Raw genomic sequence first — 22,299 nt, forward strand, 5'->3', positions numbered from 1 at the left:
TTTGATACTGAAATCACAGATTTTGAATGTTTTTGTATTGTGAGGAATACAGAGAAATATCGCAGTTCTGCTCTGCCCCCATTGTTGGGAGGTTCTGTGGACACAGAGTTTGTGTTTAGAGAACTGGAGGTTCAGGATTTATGTTCAAGAATGAACCTCACTTTTAAGCCAATCACGCTCTCTCTAATTCACTGCTAGTGCTTGCGTTGTATCAAGCGGCTTCTTTCCGAAGCTTGCACGGTCTAATACAGCCCAGCAACAGACCAAGAAGAGCTTGGAAGTTCCTTTAACCAGGCCAGCCGTGCCTAAACTCTTAGGACTCTCTCTGCCTCTTTAGGCCACATTTTCTTAATCTCTGATTACATCTCTTGGTATTTGATGATCTTCTCTCTCCATACAGTACAGAATAGTCACTTATTATTTGTTGTTATTTATATACCGACATGCCAGTTTACATTGTAACAAATTAACAAGAGAATGAAATACAATAAACAGGGGTGGGGAAGGGGGAAGCAGCAATGGAGGAGGAGAGAGGACAGCAGTAGGAAGGATAGGGAAAGAGAAATTTGATAGGAACATTCGAAGAATATAAATTAACATTGATGGCAGTGAAGGGGGGAGGGGAGGGAGGGAGGGACAGGGTAGGATAAGCTTAGAGTGGAGGAGGGGAACTTATAACAGTATTTAGGAGTACTGACGCTTCCTTTAGTAATGCTGTATTTCTAGTTTTTTAACAAGACTTTTATTGGTTGACTGGAAATGAATAATTACACTCTGATTAGCAGGAAATGTTTATTAGAAAGACTGACTGTAAATGGAAAGTAATAAACTAGCCTTGGTAACTGGGGAAGGGCAGCTTCCACACACACACATTCTTCTGCCTCTGGGGTATGATAACATGGAATAGACTTAGTTTTTGGGTAATTGCCAGGTTCTTATGGCCTGGATTGGCCTCTGTTGGTAACAGGATGCTGGGCTTGATGGACCCTTGGTCTGACCCAGCCTGGCAATGTCTTATGTTCTTATGTAATTTAGGAATCCTGCCGGGTACCTGTGACCTGGATTGGCCACTGTTGGAATCAGGATGCTGGGCTTGATGGACCCTTGGTCTGACCCAGCCTGGCAATTTCTTATGTAGGTATGTGACGGTTATGGGCTGTGTAAAGGCTCTATGTGGATGATGGGTGTGTTGTGTTTTTGGGGGGTGATATGCATGGGCTCTGGGCTGGGGGGGGGGGGGTGATATGCAAGGGATGTGGGAGCTCTGGATGGGATATACAGGGATTGTATATAAGAGCGCTAAGGTAAGCTAAGTGTGGTGATATTTAATTGCTGGGGGTGACATCCTGATAGGTCAAGGCTCCGGGTTGTACTTAAGGGCTGAGATGGGACAGAGAGGTGATTTATAAGGGCTCTGCGCTGGGCCCTGGGGGGCGGCAGCGGTATACAGGGGCTCTGGGGCGGGCCTTACCTTGAACTCGCGGCTGTGCTGGGGCGTGTACTCCAGGGTCCAGAGGGCCCGCAGCAGGCCGGCGAGCTGCTCGGTGACCTCGCCGCGGCCTTGCAGGACGCCGTTGCTGGGGTCGGGGTCGGGGCCCGGGCCCTGCTTGTACTGCTCCAGCGCCAGGTACTCGGCGAAGAGCTCGGTGTTGCTCAGGCACTGCAGCACGGCGTTCATGAAGCACGTGTTGCCGTGGTTGCGGAGGCCCGCCACGCCGGGCACGCGCTCGCCGGGGAGCCGGAGCGCGAGCGGGGCGGGCGGCGGCGGTGGCGGCGGCGGCGGGGCCCGGGGCACCGCCTCCTCGGGCTCCGAGCTCAGGTGGGACAGGGTGCTCAGCGTCCGCAACACGCGGCCCACGAAGCCGCCAACCGAGCGCGCCGAGCCCCGGCGGAAGAGCCGCTTCCCCAAGGACTTCTTCTCCTTCACCGGGCCCGAAGGGCCGCCCGCGGCCGCCGGCACCTGAGACATGCCGGCGGCACGAGCCGAGCGGACCGGGACTGCCACTTCCGCCCGCGCCTGCGCGCTGCGCCTGAAGCCAGGGGCGCCATGCCGAGTGAGGGCAGGAGCCGGGCACCCGTCTCCTTAACCTAAGCCGACAGAATAGCCGCGCCTGCGCCTGAAGCCAGGAGCGCCATGCCGAGTGAGGGCAGGAGCCGGGCACCCGTCTTCTTATCCTAAGCCGACAGAATAGCCGCGCCTGAAGCCAGGGGCGCCATGCCGAGTGAGGGCAGGAGCCGGGCACCCGTCTCCTTATCCTAAGCCGACAGAATAGCCGCGCCTGCGCGCTGCGCCTGAAGCCAGGGGTGCCATGCCGAGTGAGGGCAGGAGCCGGGCACCCGTCTCCTTATCCTAAGCCGACAGAATAGCCCTGGCTTGCTCTGCTTCTCCCCCCGAATCGTTTTCTGCAGGCGCCCTATTTTCCTCCTTCCTTACCCTCCCTCTTATCCACAGGCTACTACCTCCCTCAGCCAATACATGCCCCAGCCTCCCAGTGTCCCTCGCTACCAGACCCCGATTTCTCCTCTTTTCCTTTCTAAAGTCTTGAATCAAGCCAGTCACTAACAGGTGCAAGAGTTCTGCTTTCCTCCTTTTGCCCACACTTGTCATTCTGCCTTCAAACCTTGCCACTCCAATGCAACTATCATCCTGCTCCTCCTTACATAGTGGTGACCGCAGAAAAAGACCAAAGTGGTCCATCTAGTCTGCCCAGCAAGCTTCCCAAGGCAGAAACTGCTGCTCTGTGCAGGTTAAGCTTTTTTATTTATTCCCATCCTCTAGCCTTTACGGATCCACAGTGTTTATCCCACGCCTCTTTGAAATCCTTCACAGTTTTAGTCTTCACCACCTCCTCCGGAAGGGCATTCCAGGCATCCACCACCCTCTCAGTGAAGAAATATTTCCTGACGTTGGTTCTGAGTCTTCCTCCCTGGAGTTTCAAATCGTGACCCCCTAGTACTACTAAATTGTTTCCAATGAAAAAGGTTTGATGACGACCATAGATCATTAGAACTTTCAAGTATCTGAAGGTCTGTATCATATCACCCCTGCTCCTCTTCGCCTCCAGGGTATAAGTATTCAGTTTCTTCAATCTCTCCTCATAACTCATTCAATTGAGACCACCCACCATTTTGGTCGCCCTTCTCTAGACCACCTCCATCCTGTCTCTTTTCTTTATCAGATACGGTCTCCAGATCTGAACACAGTACTCCAGGTGAGGCCTCACCAAGGACCTGCACAAGGGGATTATCACTTCCCTTTTCTTACTCGATATTCCTCTCTCTATGCAGCCCAGCCTTCTTCTGGCTTTGGCTATTGTGGTATCACACTGCTTTGTCGACTTCGGGTCTCTCTCCTGCTCAGTGCAGATTAGCCTTTCACCCCCATCACATACAGCTCTTTCAGATTACCACACCCTAGATGCATAACTCTGCATTTTTTGGCATTGAATCCCAGCTGCCATATCTTCGACCTCTCTTCCAGCTTCCTTAAATCCCGTCTCATTCTCTGTACTCCTTCTGGTGTGTCCACTCTGTTGCAGATCTTAGTATCATCCATAAATAGACAAAGTTTACCTTCAATCCCTTCCGCAATGTTGCTCACAAAGATGTTGAACAGAACATGTCCCAACACCGATCCCTGTGGCACTCCACTTAACACCATTCTCTCTTCAGAGTAGGTTCCATTTACTGTCAGCCAGTTTGTAATCCATGCCAACACCTTGGAGCTGACTCCCAAGCTTCTCATTTTGTTGATGAGTCTTCTGTGTGGGACCATATCAAAAGCTCTACTAAAATCCAAGTAAATTACATTGAGCGCTCTTCCCTGATGCAGTTCTCCAGTCACCCAGTCAAAGAAATCAATTAGATTATTCTGACAGGACCTTCCCCTGATGAATCCATGCTGCTTCTGATCAAGCAACCCACCGGATTGTAGATAGCTCACTGTCCTTTCCTTCAGCAGAGTCTCCATTAATTTTCCCACCACCGAGGTGAGGCTGACCAGCCTGTAGTTTCCACCCTCTTAATTCTGGCCTCCATTTGCATCCCCATATTCTATGCTGTTGTAATAATTATTATCCACCTCAAGAAAAGTGTAGACATTCTTTACATGAACTTGGATCTTATTTTATCTGATTTAAATGTCAGATAAACCATGTAAGAAGCCACAGGCGTGGTCTCCTCCAGCCACTAAATCAAAATATATATTTAGCTCATGAAATAAGTACGGTTAGCTCTTCACACACACCAGAATGTTTTTGCATTAGAAATCTTCAGTGTATTATGTTTCCACTAGAAGACGTTTGTCCCTGAAGAGGTGCAGAGCTCCAGTACATGGTGTTGGTCCTGGTGCTATATGGAATCTGGAGTTGTCCTACGTTTTACTGAGAATCAATATACAAAAAATGGTACACACCCACACAAAATTATCTTCAATAGCTAAAATATCTCTACTGCAGGAAGACATGGACTCCAGGCACTTTGCACACTGTATACAAATGAAAGCTGACAAATAGGATCTTAAAAGCAGATGGAAAGGTGCATCAGTCTGCAGACCTGGAAGAGAAGAAGTCAGCTGTGGGATTTTTTAGGGGATTGACTTCTCTTTTGGATCTTCAGACTATCATCAGACTTTCCGTTTGCATACAGTGTACAAAATGCCTGGAGTTCATGTATTTTTATTGTTGAGATTTTTAGCTAAGGAAGATATCTCGAGTTTGTGGTGGGTTTATGTAAATGTAAAAACATGACTCTGTAGCATAGCTTATAAGGAAGGTGAATGAGGCCATCCTAGAAAAAAAACCCCACTCATCCTCTTTCCCTATTTAATCATTTTATTATTTTTATTTTACCTTTTCTGTTTTACTCTAGATTTTGATATTTAACTCTCTTATGTTATACTTAGGAACTTTAAGCCTGAAATTGTGCGTTTTATTTTCTTAGTTTTAATATTAACGTGACTTTTAGTTTTGTAACCCTGTATTTTGTTCTTTCACATATGTAAGCCGTTGTTATGGTATGTCTGAATGACGGTATAGAAAATGTGATAAATAAATGTTATTCTGGTTGTCTGTTGTAAATTGTGTGTTTGTTTGTTTTTTTGTGTAAACCGTTTCGTTGTGTTATAAATGATGGTTTACAATTTCTGAATTGTATAGTTTTGGACATTTTTGAGTGCATAACTTGATGATACCACTGTTTGTATGTTTGATTATCATACGTTGTGGGAGTTTTCTTTAGCTACGTTTTACCGGGCTAAGCTAAAACTTGCTGTAGAGATCTTGGGATGGGCAGCTCATGCATTAATCGATTCTAATCTATAGCATCTTTTCCTGGTGTTCATAAAATGCACATGGGGGAGGAGGAGGGGGTTCCCGCCCCTCTTTGCACCTTGTCTGTTGCTTTCATGTCCTCGTTAATAACATTAACGCTGCAAGCACGGTTTTTCTATGCACGCTTGTATTAAATCTTTGACGGGAGACAAGGGCTGCTTTGCACCTCGCTGGGATGATGAGCACTGAATTGCATCAACTTCTGTATTCATTTTAGCAAAGGTGCTTCAGTCCTTGTTTGATCTCGATTAGGCTTGAAAGGTTGCTGGAGTGTAATGGGACTTAGCCGGGCTGAGCAGCAGGGGGCGCTCTGGCTCTGCGCCGCCCCCTCTGCCAGCGCCTGCACGCGCACAGTCAGCGGCCGGAGCGCGAGCGGAGAGGCAGCAGCGGCGCGCGGAGCCTGCAGGTGAGGGCTCAGCCTTTCCTCGCCCCTTCCCTTCTCCAGGGATTTCTTTTTCTGTTTATTGAGCTCCAGTTTAAATCTATTTGCAAATAGTCCTAAGCAAAGCGCTCGATAGAGGGGAGGCCGGGGTGAAAGTAGCGGGGCAGCCCCAGTGCCCAAAATCTGCGCTTGTGTTAGCCGCGGTTTCCAGGTGCCTGACTTTATTTGCCATTTATTGGGTTTAGGTCGGGGTTTTTAGAGATTTTTCCCCTTTCTCTGTCTGAGTTCTTCCGGCAGCTTTTGGGCTTCTTTCCTGTTTTACCTGTAGTTCAAGAGCCTTGGTCCTTTCCGGGCTCTTGCGTTACACAAATGGTAAACTCCACCCGGCTACTTGGGAAATGCAACTTTTCCAAATATTCGGAAAAGATTTTCAGCAAATACATTTTAGTTTGCATTTCAGTTGCTTCTGTTTTTGTATAACCACTTTATTCTCAAGTTGACAGAAACTAGTTGCAAGTTTAAAGCAGTGGAAAAGCTTAAATCTTCAGGAAAAAAGTCACAAGGCTCTGAGAATAGTTTTCCTATCAAACGTTGAGGGCACTGTAACTGTAAATGTCTCCTTTGACTGAGAAGAGGGCGAAAGAGGAAATGTTTGAAAGCTGAGTCTGACAGTAGGTGAAATATGTGCATGGTAGAGAGGCAAGGTGGGCAGGAAACCCACCTTCAGCCCCAGCTGGAGAGCAGACCTCAGCTTTATCTTCTGCTCTTTCTGACTTTGATTTTTGTAATTGTTTTGTAATAACCTAGGAAATGAGTGAGCTGCTAGTGGGAAATTTGGGGAAGTAATTATTTTCTATAAATGAGTGGTAGCTTTGAGTTCTTAAAGTGCTTTTTCTATTTCCTCAGCCCGTCTCGCAATGCCTTCTGGAAAGAAACTAACGCAGACGCTGAAGAAGAACTTGCCTGTGACGGGTCCACAGGCTCCCACAGTCTCCGAGTTGATGCTGTGGTACTGCATGACCACCAACACCCATGGCTGCCGCAGAATTGTGGTGTCCAGGGGACGCCTGCGACGCTATATCTGGATCCTGCTCACGTTGGTGGCTGTGAGCTTAATTTTCTGGCAGTGTTCCCTGCTCCTCATGTCCTACTACAGCATCTCCGTCTCTATCACCGTCACCTTCCAGAAACTGGACTTCCCTGCAGTTACCATCTGTAACCTGAACCCTTACAAGTACTGTCTGTTTACCTCTTCAGCCCCAGCACCCCTCAACCCCTCTTGTCCCAGTCTTACCTAAAAGTAATAAGTCTGCTCTTCAGTTTACAGGTTTCAGACTGAGTCCTCTGGGCTTTGTGGATTACTCAGTCAGGGCAATGTCCGATTCCTGGGGACTGGTTTTCAGGGCATTCTCTCTAACAAACTTCATACAAATGAAGGGCATACTTGTTTCTCTGAATGCAGGTATAGCAAGATTAGAGATTACCTGGCTCCGCTGGAGGTGGAAACCGTTCTCAATCTGCAGAATCTCTATGAGTTTCCTGGGAGCAGTCCACGTGAACGACGCAGCACCAGGACACGGAGAGACTGGCACTTCCTAAGTGATGTCTCCCTGGTGAAGCTGGAAACCACAGAAAAGGGGGATCTCATGGCTTCCGACATTAACAATGGCAAGAAACGAAGCGTCAATCCAAGGGAAGTTCGCACCAGTATAGGAACAGTAGGGGCCACAGATCCCACGGAGGACACGGTTGGCTTCAGACTGGTGAGTTTTCACATCACCTTCTTTCTGCATTGTCTTGTGTACAGTTAATGTAATCCTCACAAATGCAGCTCCCAGAAAGCCTCAAAGTATATGGCAGGGAAGAAAGGGTTAAATATGTGATGGAAAGTTCCAGGCTGACTCCTAGAAGGTTAAGACTGGGGGGATTTGTATCTGATCCATTTCTTCTCAATGTCTAGACTTTAGGACTAGATCTTGCTTGGAGTTGAGGGCTGTGCTAACGTCTGTCCTCCCAGCCTCAGGACAGGTTAAAAGGAACAAGAGGAGCCATCATAATATGGTGGGTCGGAGAGCAGGAGGGGGCTTGATCCTTGGACCTGGAAGCAGGAGTCACGCCACACTGGTAAAACCTAACGTGACCTTTCTGGCCTAGCAGAGAGAGAGCAGCTTTTAAAGCACAGGCCTTGGTATAAAAGTCATACCTAGGTTCCCTCCATAAATGTTCTGTGAGTCACGTTCATGCCAGGAAATGGTTAAACTCGCTTCTTGCATCCGGGAGGAGATGGCATGAGGGCAGCACTGTTGTCTGACCTCAGCTCCTGAAAGAGCTCACCTGAGATTTTCACTTCCCCAAAGGAGCAATGATACCTTCAGAGCCACTCTAAGCATCTTGCTTCAAGCACCCCATTAATAAGACCACCTTGCTGTCAGTCTCACTATAAGAGCGTCTTGCTTCAAGCACCCCATTAAAAGACCATCTTGCTGTCAGTCTCACTATAAGAGCGTCTTGCTTCAAGCACCCCATTAATAAGACCATCTTGCTGTCAGTCTCACTATAAGAGCGTCTTGCTTCAAGCACCCCATTAATAAGACCATCTTGCTGTGAGAGTTTCATTGTTATGTTATACTTTTACATAACAATCCCCCAAAAAAATGGTAAACTACGTTCGGATCAAAAAATTGATATTTAACTTACAACCCGGCCTCATACATTTTTCAGAAAGCTTAACACATTAATGCTCTCACTGATAAGTCTACCACATATATTGAATGTGTGTTGTGGTTCCTTATAGACTTTAATCATTGGTCGTGGTTGTGAGCTTTTTTTGTCTTTTGTTTCTTCTTTTATAATTTTTTTAAGGAATTTTTTTTAAATTCAGTTTTTAAAAAAATTCAATTTCTTGAAAAAAAAGTTAAATGCTGTAGAAAGTACTTATCTTTAGTGACAATGCCTCAGTTAATTGCTGAGAGCCATAGATTTTATGCCAGAACGCTGGAGTAAAGAAAAGGGCACATTTCTTTACTCCGGCGTTCTGGCATAAAATCTATGGCTCTCAGCAATTAACTGAGGCATTGTCACTAAAGATAAGTACTTTCTACAGCATTTAACTTTTTTTCAAGAAATTGAATTTTTTTAAAAACTGATTTTAAAAAAAATTCCTTAAAATTATAAAAGAAGAAACAAAAGACAAAAAAAGCTCACGACCAATGATTAAAGTCTATAAGGAACCACAACACACATTCAATAAATGTGGTAGACTTATCAGTGAGAGCATTAATGTGTTAAGCTCTCTGAAAAATGTATGAGGCCGGGTTGTAAGTTAAATATCAATTTTTTGATCCGAACGTAGTTTACCATTTTTTGGGGGGATTGTTATGATATACATGGTTAATGCAGTTATTGGAGTTTAAATGTTATACTTTTAGACATCCTTCCTTGAAACAATTTTGTTTACATGAAGCAATAAAATACAATTCATAATATAGCATAAAATACATCAGTCTAGAAGAAAAGACTCAAAAATGACCCTACTCTCACTATAAGAGCGCCTTGCTGCGAGCACCCCATTAATAAGACCATCTTGCTGTCAGTCTCACTATAAGAGCGCCTTGCTGTGAGCACCCATTAATAAGACCATCTTGCTGTCAGTCTCACTATAAGAGCGCCTTGCTGCGAGCACCCATTAATAAGACCATCTTGCTGTCAGTCTCACTATAAGAGCGCCTTGCTGCGAGCACCCATTAATAAGACCATCTTGCTGTCAGTCTCACTATAAGAGCGCCTTGCTGTGAGCACCCATTAATAAGACCATCTTGCTGTCAGAGTCTCACTATTAGAGCACCTTGCTGTGAGGGCCCCATTAATCCCTCATTCTAAAATTCTCACTATGATGTCAACCAGGAAAGCGATTTATGTGAGTTAAATATTTCACTCGTATTAATCCTCTGCCTGAAAATGTCCTCCCTCAATGAGGCTAAAAGTCTGCAGGTTGTTTCATTCATTTTTTACTTTTGTTTATTGAATGTATTTATAAGTCGCCTACTGCCACAGCTCTAGGCGGAAGAGAATTCAGAAACACTAGAAGCAGAGAAGGTCTTTAGATCAGAGTAGGAAATATACCTGCATAGATTTTTGCATTTTGAAATCTTTGTGTGGACTTTTTCCAACCAAATTCTCTGCATAAAAAAGCAGGAGCAAGTGAGTCACAAACTTTATATTTGTGGCAAATCTCAATGCAAAAGTGCATGTGTATGTCCACTGTGAATTTCTTTATTCTCCAGTGTGATATTTCACATGCCCTAAGTGTAGTTATTAGGCCCCCTAGGTGAACCTTCTGCCTTGCGCCCCTCCTCCCGTCAAGCCACTGTCTCTGGATTCTTTATTCCCGTGGATCCACCTTTCCGCCTCCCCCAGCTTCTCTCTGTATGTCCAAGCCTGCCCCATGCTTTGCTGCTCCTTGCCACAAACGGGATAGGCTCTGCTCGCAGCACCATATGGCTGCTCCTCGCTGCGCCCTAATGGTCGGAGCCCAAGGCGACTGCCTTGTTCGCGATGGGACACGCCGGCCCTGACTACACTAGAGTGCCTTAAAGTGAATTACAATCTGTTAAAAGCATTTCACAAAATAATAGGATTATAATTCTATTATATAAAATTTAACAAAGTACACAATTTCAAAACTGAGTGATGTACATAAGTTCTCTTTGAAAACGAGTGGGTGTGGAATGCATGGCATGCAGTGGGGCACACATGCACACTCCTGCATGACTTGCGAGTATACTTCAAAAGTATACATGTGAATATTTTTCCTGCCTCGAGAACACATCTCTAGCGCGTGTAAAAGTGTGCAAGAAATCACCCTGTTCTCACACAACCCAAAGTAATTTCCAAAAGCACATCAGCACACACAAAACTGAGTTTGTATATGTAAATCCTTTTCAAAATTCATCCCATAATGTAGAAGTATAGAAACATGACTGCAGAAAAGGACTATATAGCCCATCCCAAGGAGATCAGCCAAGTGTACAGCTGTATCTGACAAGCCTTGCAAGACAATTAAAATATGCAGTGTACAGCTACTTTTAATTTCCTGCTGAAGGTAAGTACAGGAGAGGTAAATGAACATTTTCCTCCTGGTGCCCATTAGCCTCCAGTAGGGGTGCTGTGTAATCTTAGCATCTTCCTTTCTGAATGCCGGATTAAGAGAAGCAAGGTACTCCAGAGCCGGCTGAGGCAGCAATGTAAAAACTACAGATACAGGTTTGAATTGAACCCTGCTCGCTCCTTGCATGCTCACAGGTGCACACAGTCTGTTTTTCCCAGTGTGAAAATTATCCCCTTTTAAAGGGCCATCTTTCTGTGTGGGTCTTGCACGATAATTGTGTCCGTACTCACAGGAAGGAACCTCGCTTGTAAGCCAGGGTAAGTTCATTCTGATCTCAGTCGCTCAGATTTACTGCTAATGCACTTCTTCGTGTTTGCCCGTTTAATAATTCTTTGTAAACATCTTACAAGGTCTCATTGCAAAGTATCTTACTGGGAGAGAGTCCCAAAGTATCTCATTAGGAGCATCCAGCTGCCTCTTACACAAGTCTTTTCAGGCCGGTACAGTAAAAGTCGCGGGGAGCGGGCCCCGGCGCTCACACAAGCCACACTCCTGTGCGCGCGATTCAGTAAAAAAAATATTCAAATTAGGGCACACGGTAAAAGGAGGCGCTAAGGACACCAGCGCGTCCCTAGCGCCTCTTTTTTGACAGGAGCGGCGGCTGTCAGCGGGTTTGACAGCCGCCACTCAATTTAGCCGGCGTCGGTTCTCAAGCCCGCTGACAGCCACGGGCTCGGAAACCAGACGCCAGAAAATTGAGCATCCGGTTTTCAAGCCGGGGGCCGATTTTTACTTTTTTACTTTTTTTTTTTTTTTTTTTTAATTTGTAACTTTTGGGACCTCCGACTTAATATCGCCAAGTTATTAAGTCGGAGGGTGCACAGAAAAGCAGTTTTTACTGCTTTTCTGTGCACTTTCCTGGTACCAAGAGAAATTAACGCCGACCTTTGGGTCGGCGCTAATTTCTGAAAGTAAAATGTGCGGCTTGGCTGCGCATTTTACTTACTGAATCGAGCGGGAATAACTAATAGGGACATCAACGTGCATTTGCAGGTTACTGAATAAGGGGTAAAGCTAGCGCGTCGAAACCCGCATTTGGACGCGTGTTTAACAGTGCACTCCACCGCAGCGCACTGTACTGTATCAGCCTGTTTGTTAGCAACTCACAGGAAATGTGTGAGCACCTCGGCTGGAAGTATCTTGCTGTGAAATTCATACAAAATGTTTTGCTTTGAATGACTCAAAAGTGACTTGGTGTTCAAAAAAAATCAGTGTGCTTTGTTGTGTCTTGCTTTGTGTAATTGTCTTACTGTTAGTGTCTGACAGAAGAGACAGTCTCACTGTGAGTCTCATAGAAAGCGAGTCTCACTGACCATTAAACATGTGCTTGCCTTTGATGAGGATCTCATAGAAAGCAAGTCTCACTGACCATCAAACAGTGTGCTTGCCTTTGATGAGGATCTCATAGAAAGCGAGTCTCACTGACCATCAAACAGTGTGCTTGCCTTTGATGAGGATCTCATAGAAAGCGAGTCTCACTGACCATCAAACAGTGTGCTTGCCTTTGATGAGGATCTCATAGAAAGCGAGTCTCACTGACCATCAAACAGTGTGCTTGCTTTTGATGAGGATCTCATAGAAAGCGAGTCTCACTGACCATCAAACAGTGTGCTTGCCTTTGATGAGGATCTCATAGAAAGCGAGTCTCACTGACCATCAAACAGTGTGCTTGCTTTTGATGAGGATCTCATAGAAAGTGAGTCTCACTGACCATCAAACAGTGTGCTTGCCTTTGAGGAGGATCTCATAGAAAGCGAGTCTCACTGACCATCAAACAGTGTGCTTGCTTTTGATGAGGATCTCATAGAAAGCGAGTCTCACTGACCATCAAACAGTGTGCTTGCTTTTGATGAGGATCTCATAGAAAGCGAGTCTCACTGACCATCAAACAGTGTGCTTGCCTTTGATGAGGATCTCATAGAAAGCAAGTCTCACTGACCATCAAACAGTGTGCTTGCCTTTGATGAGGATCTCATAGAAAGCAAGTCTCACTGACCATCAAACAGTGTGCTTGCTTTTGATGAGGATCTCATAGAAAGCGAGTCTCACTGACCATCAAACAGTGTGCTTGCTTTTGATGAGGATCTCATAGAAAGCGTGTCTGGAATGAGTAAAAGCGTCTTGCCGCGAGACACTCCCTGTAAAACAGTGACTCATAGTGAGTGTCTCACAATGAGCATCTGTTAGGTTGTAAACGGGCCAGACAAGTGTGATTTTATGTTCTGTTTGTATTCTCAGTGTGATCGGGACAACAGCTCAGACTGCGCAATTTACACCTTCAGCTCAGGCATCCACGCCATTCAGGATTGGTATCGACTGAATTATATGAATTACCTGGCTGAGATCCCCATGGAGGAGAAGATCGATATGGGTTACTCTGCTGAGGAATTCATTATTATGTGTTCCTTTGATGGGATCTCCTGTGATTTCAGGTTAGAAGGAAGCTTTCGCAATCACAAGGTCCCTCACCTCAAACGCACTCGTTCCCCTTCTCCTCCCAGGTCAGCTGCTCAACTGAATGTCCATCCCTTCTCCGGGGCTGACTGGCCACTTTTCCCCGGGTGAATGTCCATCCCTTCTCCGGGGCTGACTGGCCACTTTTCCCCGGGTGAATGTCCATCCCTTCTCCGGGGCTGACCGGCCACTTTTCCCCGGGTGAATGTCCATCCCTTCTCCGGGGCTGACTGGCCACTTTTCCCCAGGTGAATGTCCATCCCTTCTCCGGGGCTGACTGGCCACTTTTCCCCGGGTGAATGTCCATCCCTTCTCCGGGGCTGACTGGCCACTTTTCCCCGGGTGAATGTCCATCCCTTCTCCGGGGCTGACTGGCCACTTTTCCCCGGGTGAATGTCCATCCCTTCTTCTGGGAAAATGTTTGGCTGAATGTCCCATTGCCCTTTGTCACCTTGGGCACTGAATGTTCCAGACCTTCTGCCCAGGTCACATGTTTAGGTGAACGTTCTAGACCTTGTCCCTTGATCACCTGTTCAGGTGCATGTTCCAGCCCCTCCACCCCCCCCCCCCTCCAGGTAAATATTCCCAATGTTACCTCGCACACAAAAAATGATTTGTCTGATTGTTGGAAATTGCTTCAATAAAAACCGCTTATAAATCTGTGAGGTAGCAGGAGAGCTGTGAGGCTGCAGCTGCTCCTGGAGGCGTGCCTTAGTCTTACTGGATAAGAGTATCATTTCACTCAGGTTTGGGGCAGACAGAACTGCTATGCCCATCCTGAACTCAAGATACAGATCAGGCTGGTTTCCACTCCCAGCTTCCAGATTATCTTGAAAAGGAACATGCACTATAATTAGTTACGTGAAACAGCTGGCTGCTTAGTTACACAATACACTTCACCCTAGGTCAGTGGCTTCAGCAGCTTTCTTAATCCCATTAAGGGGTAGGCTGTAGGTAGGAGAGACAGACCTACCTGGCAGGATATATTGAGCCACCAGCAGCCTGGGCAGTCTGAGGGGTGGGCTGGCCACAGGCAGTGGGAAGCAGAGCTCAGGAGGGCTCCTGTTAGTATAGCAGTAATAAGGAGTGCTGGTGCTGCCACCCCCTAGCAAGGCACATGGATGCCCACCCCTTCCAATGGTCCTAGCTACAGAAACCCTCTACTGAAGCAGAGCAAGCCTCTGATGGAGGGAGAGGCCAGCTGAGTGAACTACTGTGACTTGTGCTACAGTGAGGCTTAGGCTACAAAGGGCAAGGCTCAGGGGAGTTGGTAGGACAGACTTGTATAACTGAGGGGGGATATGATAGAGGTCTTTAAAATCATGAGAGGTTCAGAACAAGTAGATGTGAATCAGTTATTTACTCTTTCGGATAATAGAAGGACTAGGGGGCACTCCATGAAGTTAGCATGGGGCACATTTAAAACTAATCGGAAAAAATCTTTTTCACTCAACGCACAATTAAGCTCTGGAATTTGTTGCCAGAGGACGTGGTTAGTGCAGTTACTGTAGCTGTGTTTAAAAAGGTTTGGAGAAGTTCATTACCTGCTATTAATTAAGTTGACTTGGAAAATAGCCACTGCTATTACTAGCAATGGTTACATGGAATAGACTTAGTGTTTGGGTACTTGCCAGGTTCTTGTGGCCTGGTTTGGCCTCTGTTGGAAACAGGATGCTGGGCTTGATGGACCCTTGGGCTGACCCAGTATGGCAATTTCTTATGTTCTTTGTCCATGTTTGTTGGCACTGGTTCCACACATTCCTATAAATGTGTGAGACTAAATCCTCTTTGAAAATTCAGGCTAAAGGTACCCGCCAGCCTTAGCCTATGCAGCTGTCGGAAAATGGCCCTCTAAATGCATCTAAGCAGCCAGGCCTATCGCATCGTCAGACTGGGACCCAAGATGTTGGCCACGCTAACCAGCAATGCGCTTGGCTATCAAATTAAAGTTACTGCTTTCTGTCTGTCATTTAAAAAAAAAAAAAAAAAAAGGTCCCTACTTGAAAAATAGTGAAGATCACTGTTCTCAGTCACACATTTTAAGGAAGTTAAACTTTGAGTATTCTCCACTCCTTTTAATATCTCTTGTTCTCGGGCGTCAGAATGCAGCTGTGGTTTGTTCTGCCAGAAACAAAACCCTCAGTAACAGACACAGAAGGGACTGAATAAGCAGAGGGTATTTATTTATTTATTTATTTATTTAGGTTTTTCATGATAAAATCACATCATGCCGGTTTATATACGAACAGGGTGTGCGAAAAAATACAATAACTGAATCTAGTGCAGAAGAATTGCAGTTACTGGGACACGAGAGAAAAAGCAGAAGAAGGTTAACATTTTATTTATTTTAAATTTTTATATACCGGAATTCCTGTATGCAATACAAATCAGTCCGGTTTACAAGTAACGAAAGAGGTTGCCCTGGTCTGGGAAGTTAGACCTGGGTTTTTTTTACATAGAACATGGAACAATAACAATAAACCATTGAACATTATTACAAGTAACATAGAATGTAACATCATAAATGAATAATTATTTACAGAACCAGGTACTGAAGAACAGCGCCCTCTACTGCCCAAACTAAGCCCCTCCTACTTCACGTCTCCTCTCCAGGCTGAAGGGCTCATAGGAGACCTGTTCCTTCCTCTACCATTTTGTACCTTTTCCAGTTCTGCTATGATGTTTTTTTGAGAAGGAGTGACCAGAGCTGCACAATAATACTCGGCATGAAGCAGTGCAGAGGCAATATGATATTTTCCATGTTATTCTCTATGTTCCAAATAATTTCTTACCTTCTTTTTGGCTGCCGCTGCACACTGGACTGAGGACTTCCCTGTACTGTGCACACAAACTCCAAGCTCCTGTTCCTGGCAGTTGACTCGTAGTGTGGACTTGCATTGTGTACCTGAAATTTGTAAAAAAAAAAAACCCAAAACTGTTGGCAGGTACAGAGTCTACATGCACATTCCCTTTGAAAATTGTCCAAGGAAAAAGCTCCCACAGAAATGTCCATTTTTTCTGGCCAAAACTACATATATTGTTTCCTCTTTTCACCTAATCTCATCCCCAAAATGCCTCCAGCAGAATGTGGGTAAAAGGCCACGTGCTGTGGAAAATAGCGCGCACAATTTTATAACCTGCGCGCGCTGGCACACGCGTTATAAAATGGCGGGTCGGCGCGCGCAAGGGGGAGAACACACATGCACTTATGCACGGCAACGCATCGGGGCCTTCCCCAGTTCCCTCCCAGTCCGCTCCAATTAAGGAGTGGGCTAGAGGGAACTTCCTAACCCCCTATTCTGCCCCCCTCCCCCCCCCAAATTCCTTGTCCTACCTTTTCCTCCTGCTGCTGCGCCCGGGCGCTTCTAGCCCCGCCCCTTTCGCTAACCCCGGGACTTATGTGCGTAACCTTTGAAAATCCGTCCCTCGGTGAGCACAAGTTTCAGAGAACCACCCCTTAGAATTAGAAGACATCCTATGATACTAATAAGTTGCAGATTTAAATCATTTAAGAAAGCCTCTTTCAGTCAACGCACAAGTGGTGGAATTTGTTGCTGAAGGATGTGGTGAAGGCAAGTAGTATAGCTGGGTTTTTACACAATTTGGAGAAGTTTCTGGAGGGCAGGTCCATTAATGTGGGTGTCTCCAGCTAACTCAGTTCTGGGATCTGCTGGAATAGGTTGGCTACTATCAGAGATGGGATGTTGAGCTGACAGATGTAAATTTCTAACTCTGCACTGCATGCAAAATTATCTGTTTATGATCCTGCAAGACAATACAAATGTAGACGCCTGCATCTTATCATGATGGTAATGCCACAGTCCTGTAAGCTCTCTGCATTTGAGAGGTGACAACCTCTGGATGCCATTGAATGTGAAAGTGTTTTTCTGTGTGCACAGGTGCCTGTATATATAATTTGTGCATTGTACTTCTTTCTAAATACGATACTTAGGGGCACTGCCTGATCTTCTCTTTCAGAAATTTTACTCTCTTTCATCACCCACTCTATGGAAACTGTTACACGTTCAATGGAGGAGAGACTGGGCGTGTTCTGGCGTCGTCCACAGGAGGCAGGGCCTATGGTAAGAGCCCAAATGCAATGCAGATATGGAGGTTAGGGTGACACATCAAGCCAGCATGTATGGATTTTAAGAGCCTACAAATACGGAGAGTTTACTGCTCATGCTCAGCAAGCAAGCAGCTTGTGCCACTTATAAATGCTAAGGCTAAACAAGCACTGCGCTGAAATTCCCAGGAGGCTCCCAGGCAGCCATGCAGTATTTAGGACACTGTCTTAGATTAGCTCTGCTAGAACAGGATCTCATTGGTTCATGGAGGATTTCTGTGAGATCACCACTAGCTTGCACCAATCGGCGAGAGAGTGTGTGCGGTGACTTCTGGCAGGGGGTTAGGGGAATTTTGGTGAAACAGAAGAAGTTGGCATGAAAGGATTACTTGGCAGCCTGCTGGTCTGTGATGTTTTTACAAAAGCAGAGCGTCTGATCTAGATGCCCACTCTTTAGCAGAATTTCAGAGGAAACTAGATGCCAGAGTTTTTTGCTGAAAACTTTCCTAAACGTAAGTGGTCAGAATATGGCCACACATATACATATATACAGTGTGTTATATGGCCACACATATACAGTGCGTTACTGTGCTTCTATAGCTGCATTTAGAATATGGCCATATATATATATATATATATATATATATATATATATATATATATATATACAGTGTGTTACTGTGCTTCTATAGCTGCATTTAGAATATGGCCATATATATATATATATATATATATATATATATACACACACAGTGTGTTACTGTGCTTCTATAGCTGCATTTAGAATATGGCCATATATATATATATATATATATATATATATATACAATGTGTTACTGTGCTTCTATAGCTACATTTACAATGCTTGGTTGGTTTCTTTTTTTTTAATAGTGCCTAAACTGAAAATCACTGCTAGCTAGCCATGTTCTCTCCTTTCTAGAACCAACTTCTTAATGCCCACTGCTCCTTTTTTTCCAAGGCATGGATTTGACAGAGGCCGTTATTAGTTGGGTGGCACAGAAGGGAAAGAGGCATTTGGTGGAGCCATCCCTGCTCAGTGTCTGCTATATCATCTGCTGAAGCGGTTTTGCTTTCAAACCCACAGAGAGATGGGTTCTCAGCTCACAAGCAGGCATCGGACCTTTCATTTTAGGAGGTTCCACAAGGACTTTATGCTGGAACATGATTCCCATGTCCTCCTGGAGGCGAATGTACAGAATCCCCCCCGGGAGAATTACAGACAGTGACATGGTTGCAGAATTGCATGTGTCTGCCTTGCTCGTTAAGATTCCCTGACTTCTGGCTACTGCACATTTTTAGCTCCTTCAAGCTCTCTTTATAGGGCTTATAGTGCAGAATATGGAAGCACAGGGTCCTTCTCACTGATCACTGCTTTCTGGCTCCAGTTGGTGAATTACTTTAGAATTTCTCTACCAACTTCTGCACTGGCTGGCTTGCTCGCCGCTCTTCTGTGAGAAACAGGCCAAAACTGCGGCATTCCTTCATCTTTTGCTTTCTTCACCCCATCCAAGGACTGAATTGCTTGTGTGTGAAGCCAGTGACCCACTAGCCCTAATCTATCCTTCAGTGCTTCATTAGTTTACTAGCAGCTCAGTTTCAGCTTCCTCCTGCTGTTCTGTTTTTTCTGTTTCAAATAATTAGTTGAACAAAACTGTGAGGGTTACAGTCAGTGGCTGCTTTAACTCCTTCAGTATTCAGGGATGTACTCCACAGGTCCAGTTACCTTATCTAATTTCAGTTCTACTACGGTCTCAGAAAACTGTAACGTGTTCCTCCTACAGGCCTTGCTTTTCGCCTTTGCTCTCTCACCCTCTCCTCCTTGTGTGAATACCTAGCAAAACTTTTTTTTAAGGTTATCTGCTTGCTTCAGATCATCCTCCTCACTATACCCGCACTCCCCTATAAGTCTGACTATTCCCCTTTTATATTTTTATTTCACTTTTCCCTGCCTTTACTGACTGGGCCATCTATGCTTCTATTTAAGCTTTTTCCAATTTAACGGCAGTAAATTCAGTAACAGGCATTGCGTGCATATCGCTGCTTTTTATATGCACAATTTGTGCAGGATGACATTTTCTTCCATGCTTTAGTCGTGCATTTGCATGGTGAGAAGCTGGTTGGAACAGGATATTGCAAAAGAATCAGTGGGTAAAACATTAAATACACTTTTAACCAAATCACTTATAAACTGTTTGTGTTGGCATCAAATATGAGTATTGAGTTACAATTGTTTACCCAAATCTACCACCAATTGTCATCATGTGCCAGTGCAAATTGCAAAATTCTTCAAACAACGAAAAACTTATAAATGCACCAAGTCCATTGTCAAACTTTATCAGTCTTCATAATAAATATTTGTACTTGACTGTAGATTCAATACTCCAGAATCCAAACAATGAGTAATGCGAGCACAACAGATCCTGACATGGATGTTTTGCTGAAACTGCCCTAGGGGACTTGTTGAACAGAACTGGCAGTCTGGAAAGGCAAACTGACATCTACAAGCCTCATGCCCATGTGACCTACATTTCACCTCAAATTAGTTTCAAATAACGGGCTGATGTAATTAGTTGTGAGAGCACTAGATAGTGCAGGCCAACGATTTGTAGAGGTTTTGAAGGGTGCATGCACAGTGTGGGCAGTGGTTCAGTTGTCACAATGTTTGAACCTTTGGGATTATGGACGGTTCAGTATTAAGGACAATGGCTCCTGGACATTCACATATGCTCGGTCTGATGTTTTGTAAGGTACAGTCTAATGGTGTGCGGTAAGGATTAGAGCACAGTTTGAGCAAGTTTCGGAAGGTCCTTCTCATATTCAGACTTAGATTAGAAGCTCCCTAATATCACTACCTACAGATTGTTAGGCTAAAGAATTCTGATGTATAAGAGAATTATTTGGGAAGGTTTAGAGAGCAAAACTGAGAATATCGTAATGCATACATATAGATCCATGGTGCAACTGCACCTTGAGTTATTGTGTGCAATTCTGGTCACCCCGTCTCCAAAAAAGACACAGTAGACATGGAAAAATGGCGACAAAAATGATAAAGGGGATGGAAAGCTCCCGTAAGGAGAGAGGCTAAAGAGATGAGGGCTCTTCAGCTTGGAGAGAAGACTGAGAAGGGGATGTGATCGACATCTAGAAAATCCATGCTTGGGGTGGAACGGGTAAGCAGGGAAAGGTTATTTACCCTTTCAAATAACACTAGGACTAGGGGACGCACCATGAAACTAGGAAACAGAAGATATAACACAAATCATGGGACACATTTTATCACTAAGTGCACAGTTGAGCTATAGAGTCTGTTGCTAGAGAACGTGGTCAAGGTTAACTATCATAGGGGATTCAAAAGAGGAATGGACAAGGAAAAGTCTATAAATAGTTATTAAACACATAGATTTGGGAATCCACTGCTTATCCCTGAGAGTGAGATACAAGAAACATCAAGTATTTGGGATCTGCCAGGTACTTGTGACCTGGACTGGACACTTGGAGTCAGGATGCTGGTCTGACCCAGCCTGGCACTTCTTATGTTCTTATGTACAGGTTGCTGGGCTCGATGGACCTTGGTCTGACCCAGCCTGGCACTTCTTATGTTCTTATGTACAGGATGCTGGGCTCGATGGACCCTCAGTCTGACCCAGCCTGGCACTTCTTATGTTCTTATGTACAGGATGCTGGGCTCAATGGACCTCGGTCTGACCCAGCCTGGCACTTCTTATGTTCTTATGTACAGGATGCTGGGCTCGATGGACCCTCGGTCTGACCCAGCCTGGCACTTCTTATGTTCTTATGTACAGGATGCTGGGCTCGATGGACCTTGGTCTGACCCAGCCTGGCACTTCTTATGTTCTTATGTACAGGATGCTGGGCTCGATGGACCTTGGTCTGACCCAGCCTGGCACCTCTTATGTTCTTATGTACAGGATGCTGGGCTCGATGGACCTTGGTCTGACCCAGCCTGGCACTTCTTATGTTCTTATGTACAGGATGCTGGGCTCGATGGACCTTGGTCTGACCCAGCCTGGCACTTCTTATGTTCTTATGTACAGGATGCTGGGCTCGATGGACCTTGGTCTGACCCAGCCTGGCACCTCTTATGTTCTTATGTACAGGATGCTGGGCTCGATGGACCTTGGTCTGACCCAGCCTGGCACCTCTTATGTTCTTATGTACAGGATGCTGGGCTCGATGGACCCTGGTCTGACCCAGCCTGGCACTTCTTATGTTCTTATGTACAGGATGCGGGGCTCGATGGACCTCGGTCTGACCCAGCCTGGCACTTCTTATGTTCTTATGTACAGGATGCTGGGCTCGATGGACCTCGGTCTGACCCAGCCTGGCACTTCTTATGTTCTTATGTACAGGATGCTGGGCTCGATGGACCCTGGTCTGACCCAGCCTGGCACTTCTTATGTTCTTATGTACAGGATGCGGGGCTCGATGGTCCTTGGTCTGACCCAGCCTGGCACTTCTTATGTTCTTATGTACAGGATGCTGGGCTCGATGGACCTTGGTCTGACCCAGCCTGGCACTTCTTATGTTCTTATGTACAGGATGCAGGGCTCGATGGACCTTGCTCTGACCCAGCCTGGCACTTCTTATGTTCTTATGTACAGGATGCAGGGCTTGATGGACCTTGCTCTGACCCAGCCTGGCACTTCTTATGTTCTTATGTACAGGATGCTGGGCTCGATGGACCTCGGTCTGACCCAGCCTGGCACTTCTTATGTTCTTATGTAAGGATGCTGGGCTCGATGGACCTTGGTCTGACCCAGCCTGGCACTTCTTGTGTTCTTATGTACAGGATGCTGGGCTCGATGGACCTCGGTCTGACCCAGCCTGGCACTTCTTATGTTCTTATGTACAGGATGCA

General features: G+C 45.6%; 2 protein-coding genes across 6 annotated transcripts in view; one reads left to right on the plus strand and one right to left on the minus strand.

Moving 5' to 3' along the window:
- USP31 (ubiquitin specific peptidase 31) overlaps nt 1–2,032 on the minus strand; it is a 98,421-nt gene extending 96,389 nt beyond the window's left edge. For both annotated transcript variants that reach the window (XM_029576035.1, XM_029576034.1), the window contains exon 1: nt 1,472–2,032. In XM_029576035.1, coding sequence (XP_029431895.1) covers nt 1,472–1,969 — 498 coding nt within the window. In that variant the 5' untranslated portion in view covers nt 1,970–2,032. The remainder of the gene's footprint in view (nt 1–1,471) is intronic.
- Nucleotides 2,033–5,469: 3,437 nt separating this feature from the next.
- Nucleotides 5,470–22,299, plus strand: part of SCNN1G (sodium channel epithelial 1 gamma subunit) — a 48,848-nt gene continuing 32,018 nt past the window's right edge. Inside the window, exons 1-5 of one of the 4 annotated variants that reach the window (XM_029576999.1) lie at nt 5,470–5,552; nt 6,619–6,946; nt 7,175–7,475; nt 13,118–13,311; nt 17,312–17,415. In XM_029576999.1, coding sequence (XP_029432859.1) covers nt 6,630–6,946; nt 7,175–7,475; nt 13,118–13,311; nt 17,312–17,415 — 916 coding nt within the window. In that variant the 5' untranslated portion in view covers nt 5,470–5,552; nt 6,619–6,629. Of the gene's footprint in view, nt 5,553–5,581; nt 5,737–5,811; nt 5,924–6,618; nt 6,947–7,174; nt 7,476–13,117; nt 13,312–17,311; nt 17,416–22,299 lie in introns of those variants that run through there. The other 3 variants (XM_029577000.1, XM_029576998.1, XM_029577001.1) reach the window with 3 other exon arrangements.

This window comes from Rhinatrema bivittatum, chromosome 14 (genome assembly GCF_901001135.1).
Source record: "Rhinatrema bivittatum chromosome 14, aRhiBiv1.1, whole genome shotgun sequence".
Classification (NCBI taxonomy): domain Eukaryota; kingdom Metazoa; phylum Chordata; class Amphibia; order Gymnophiona; family Rhinatrematidae; genus Rhinatrema; species Rhinatrema bivittatum.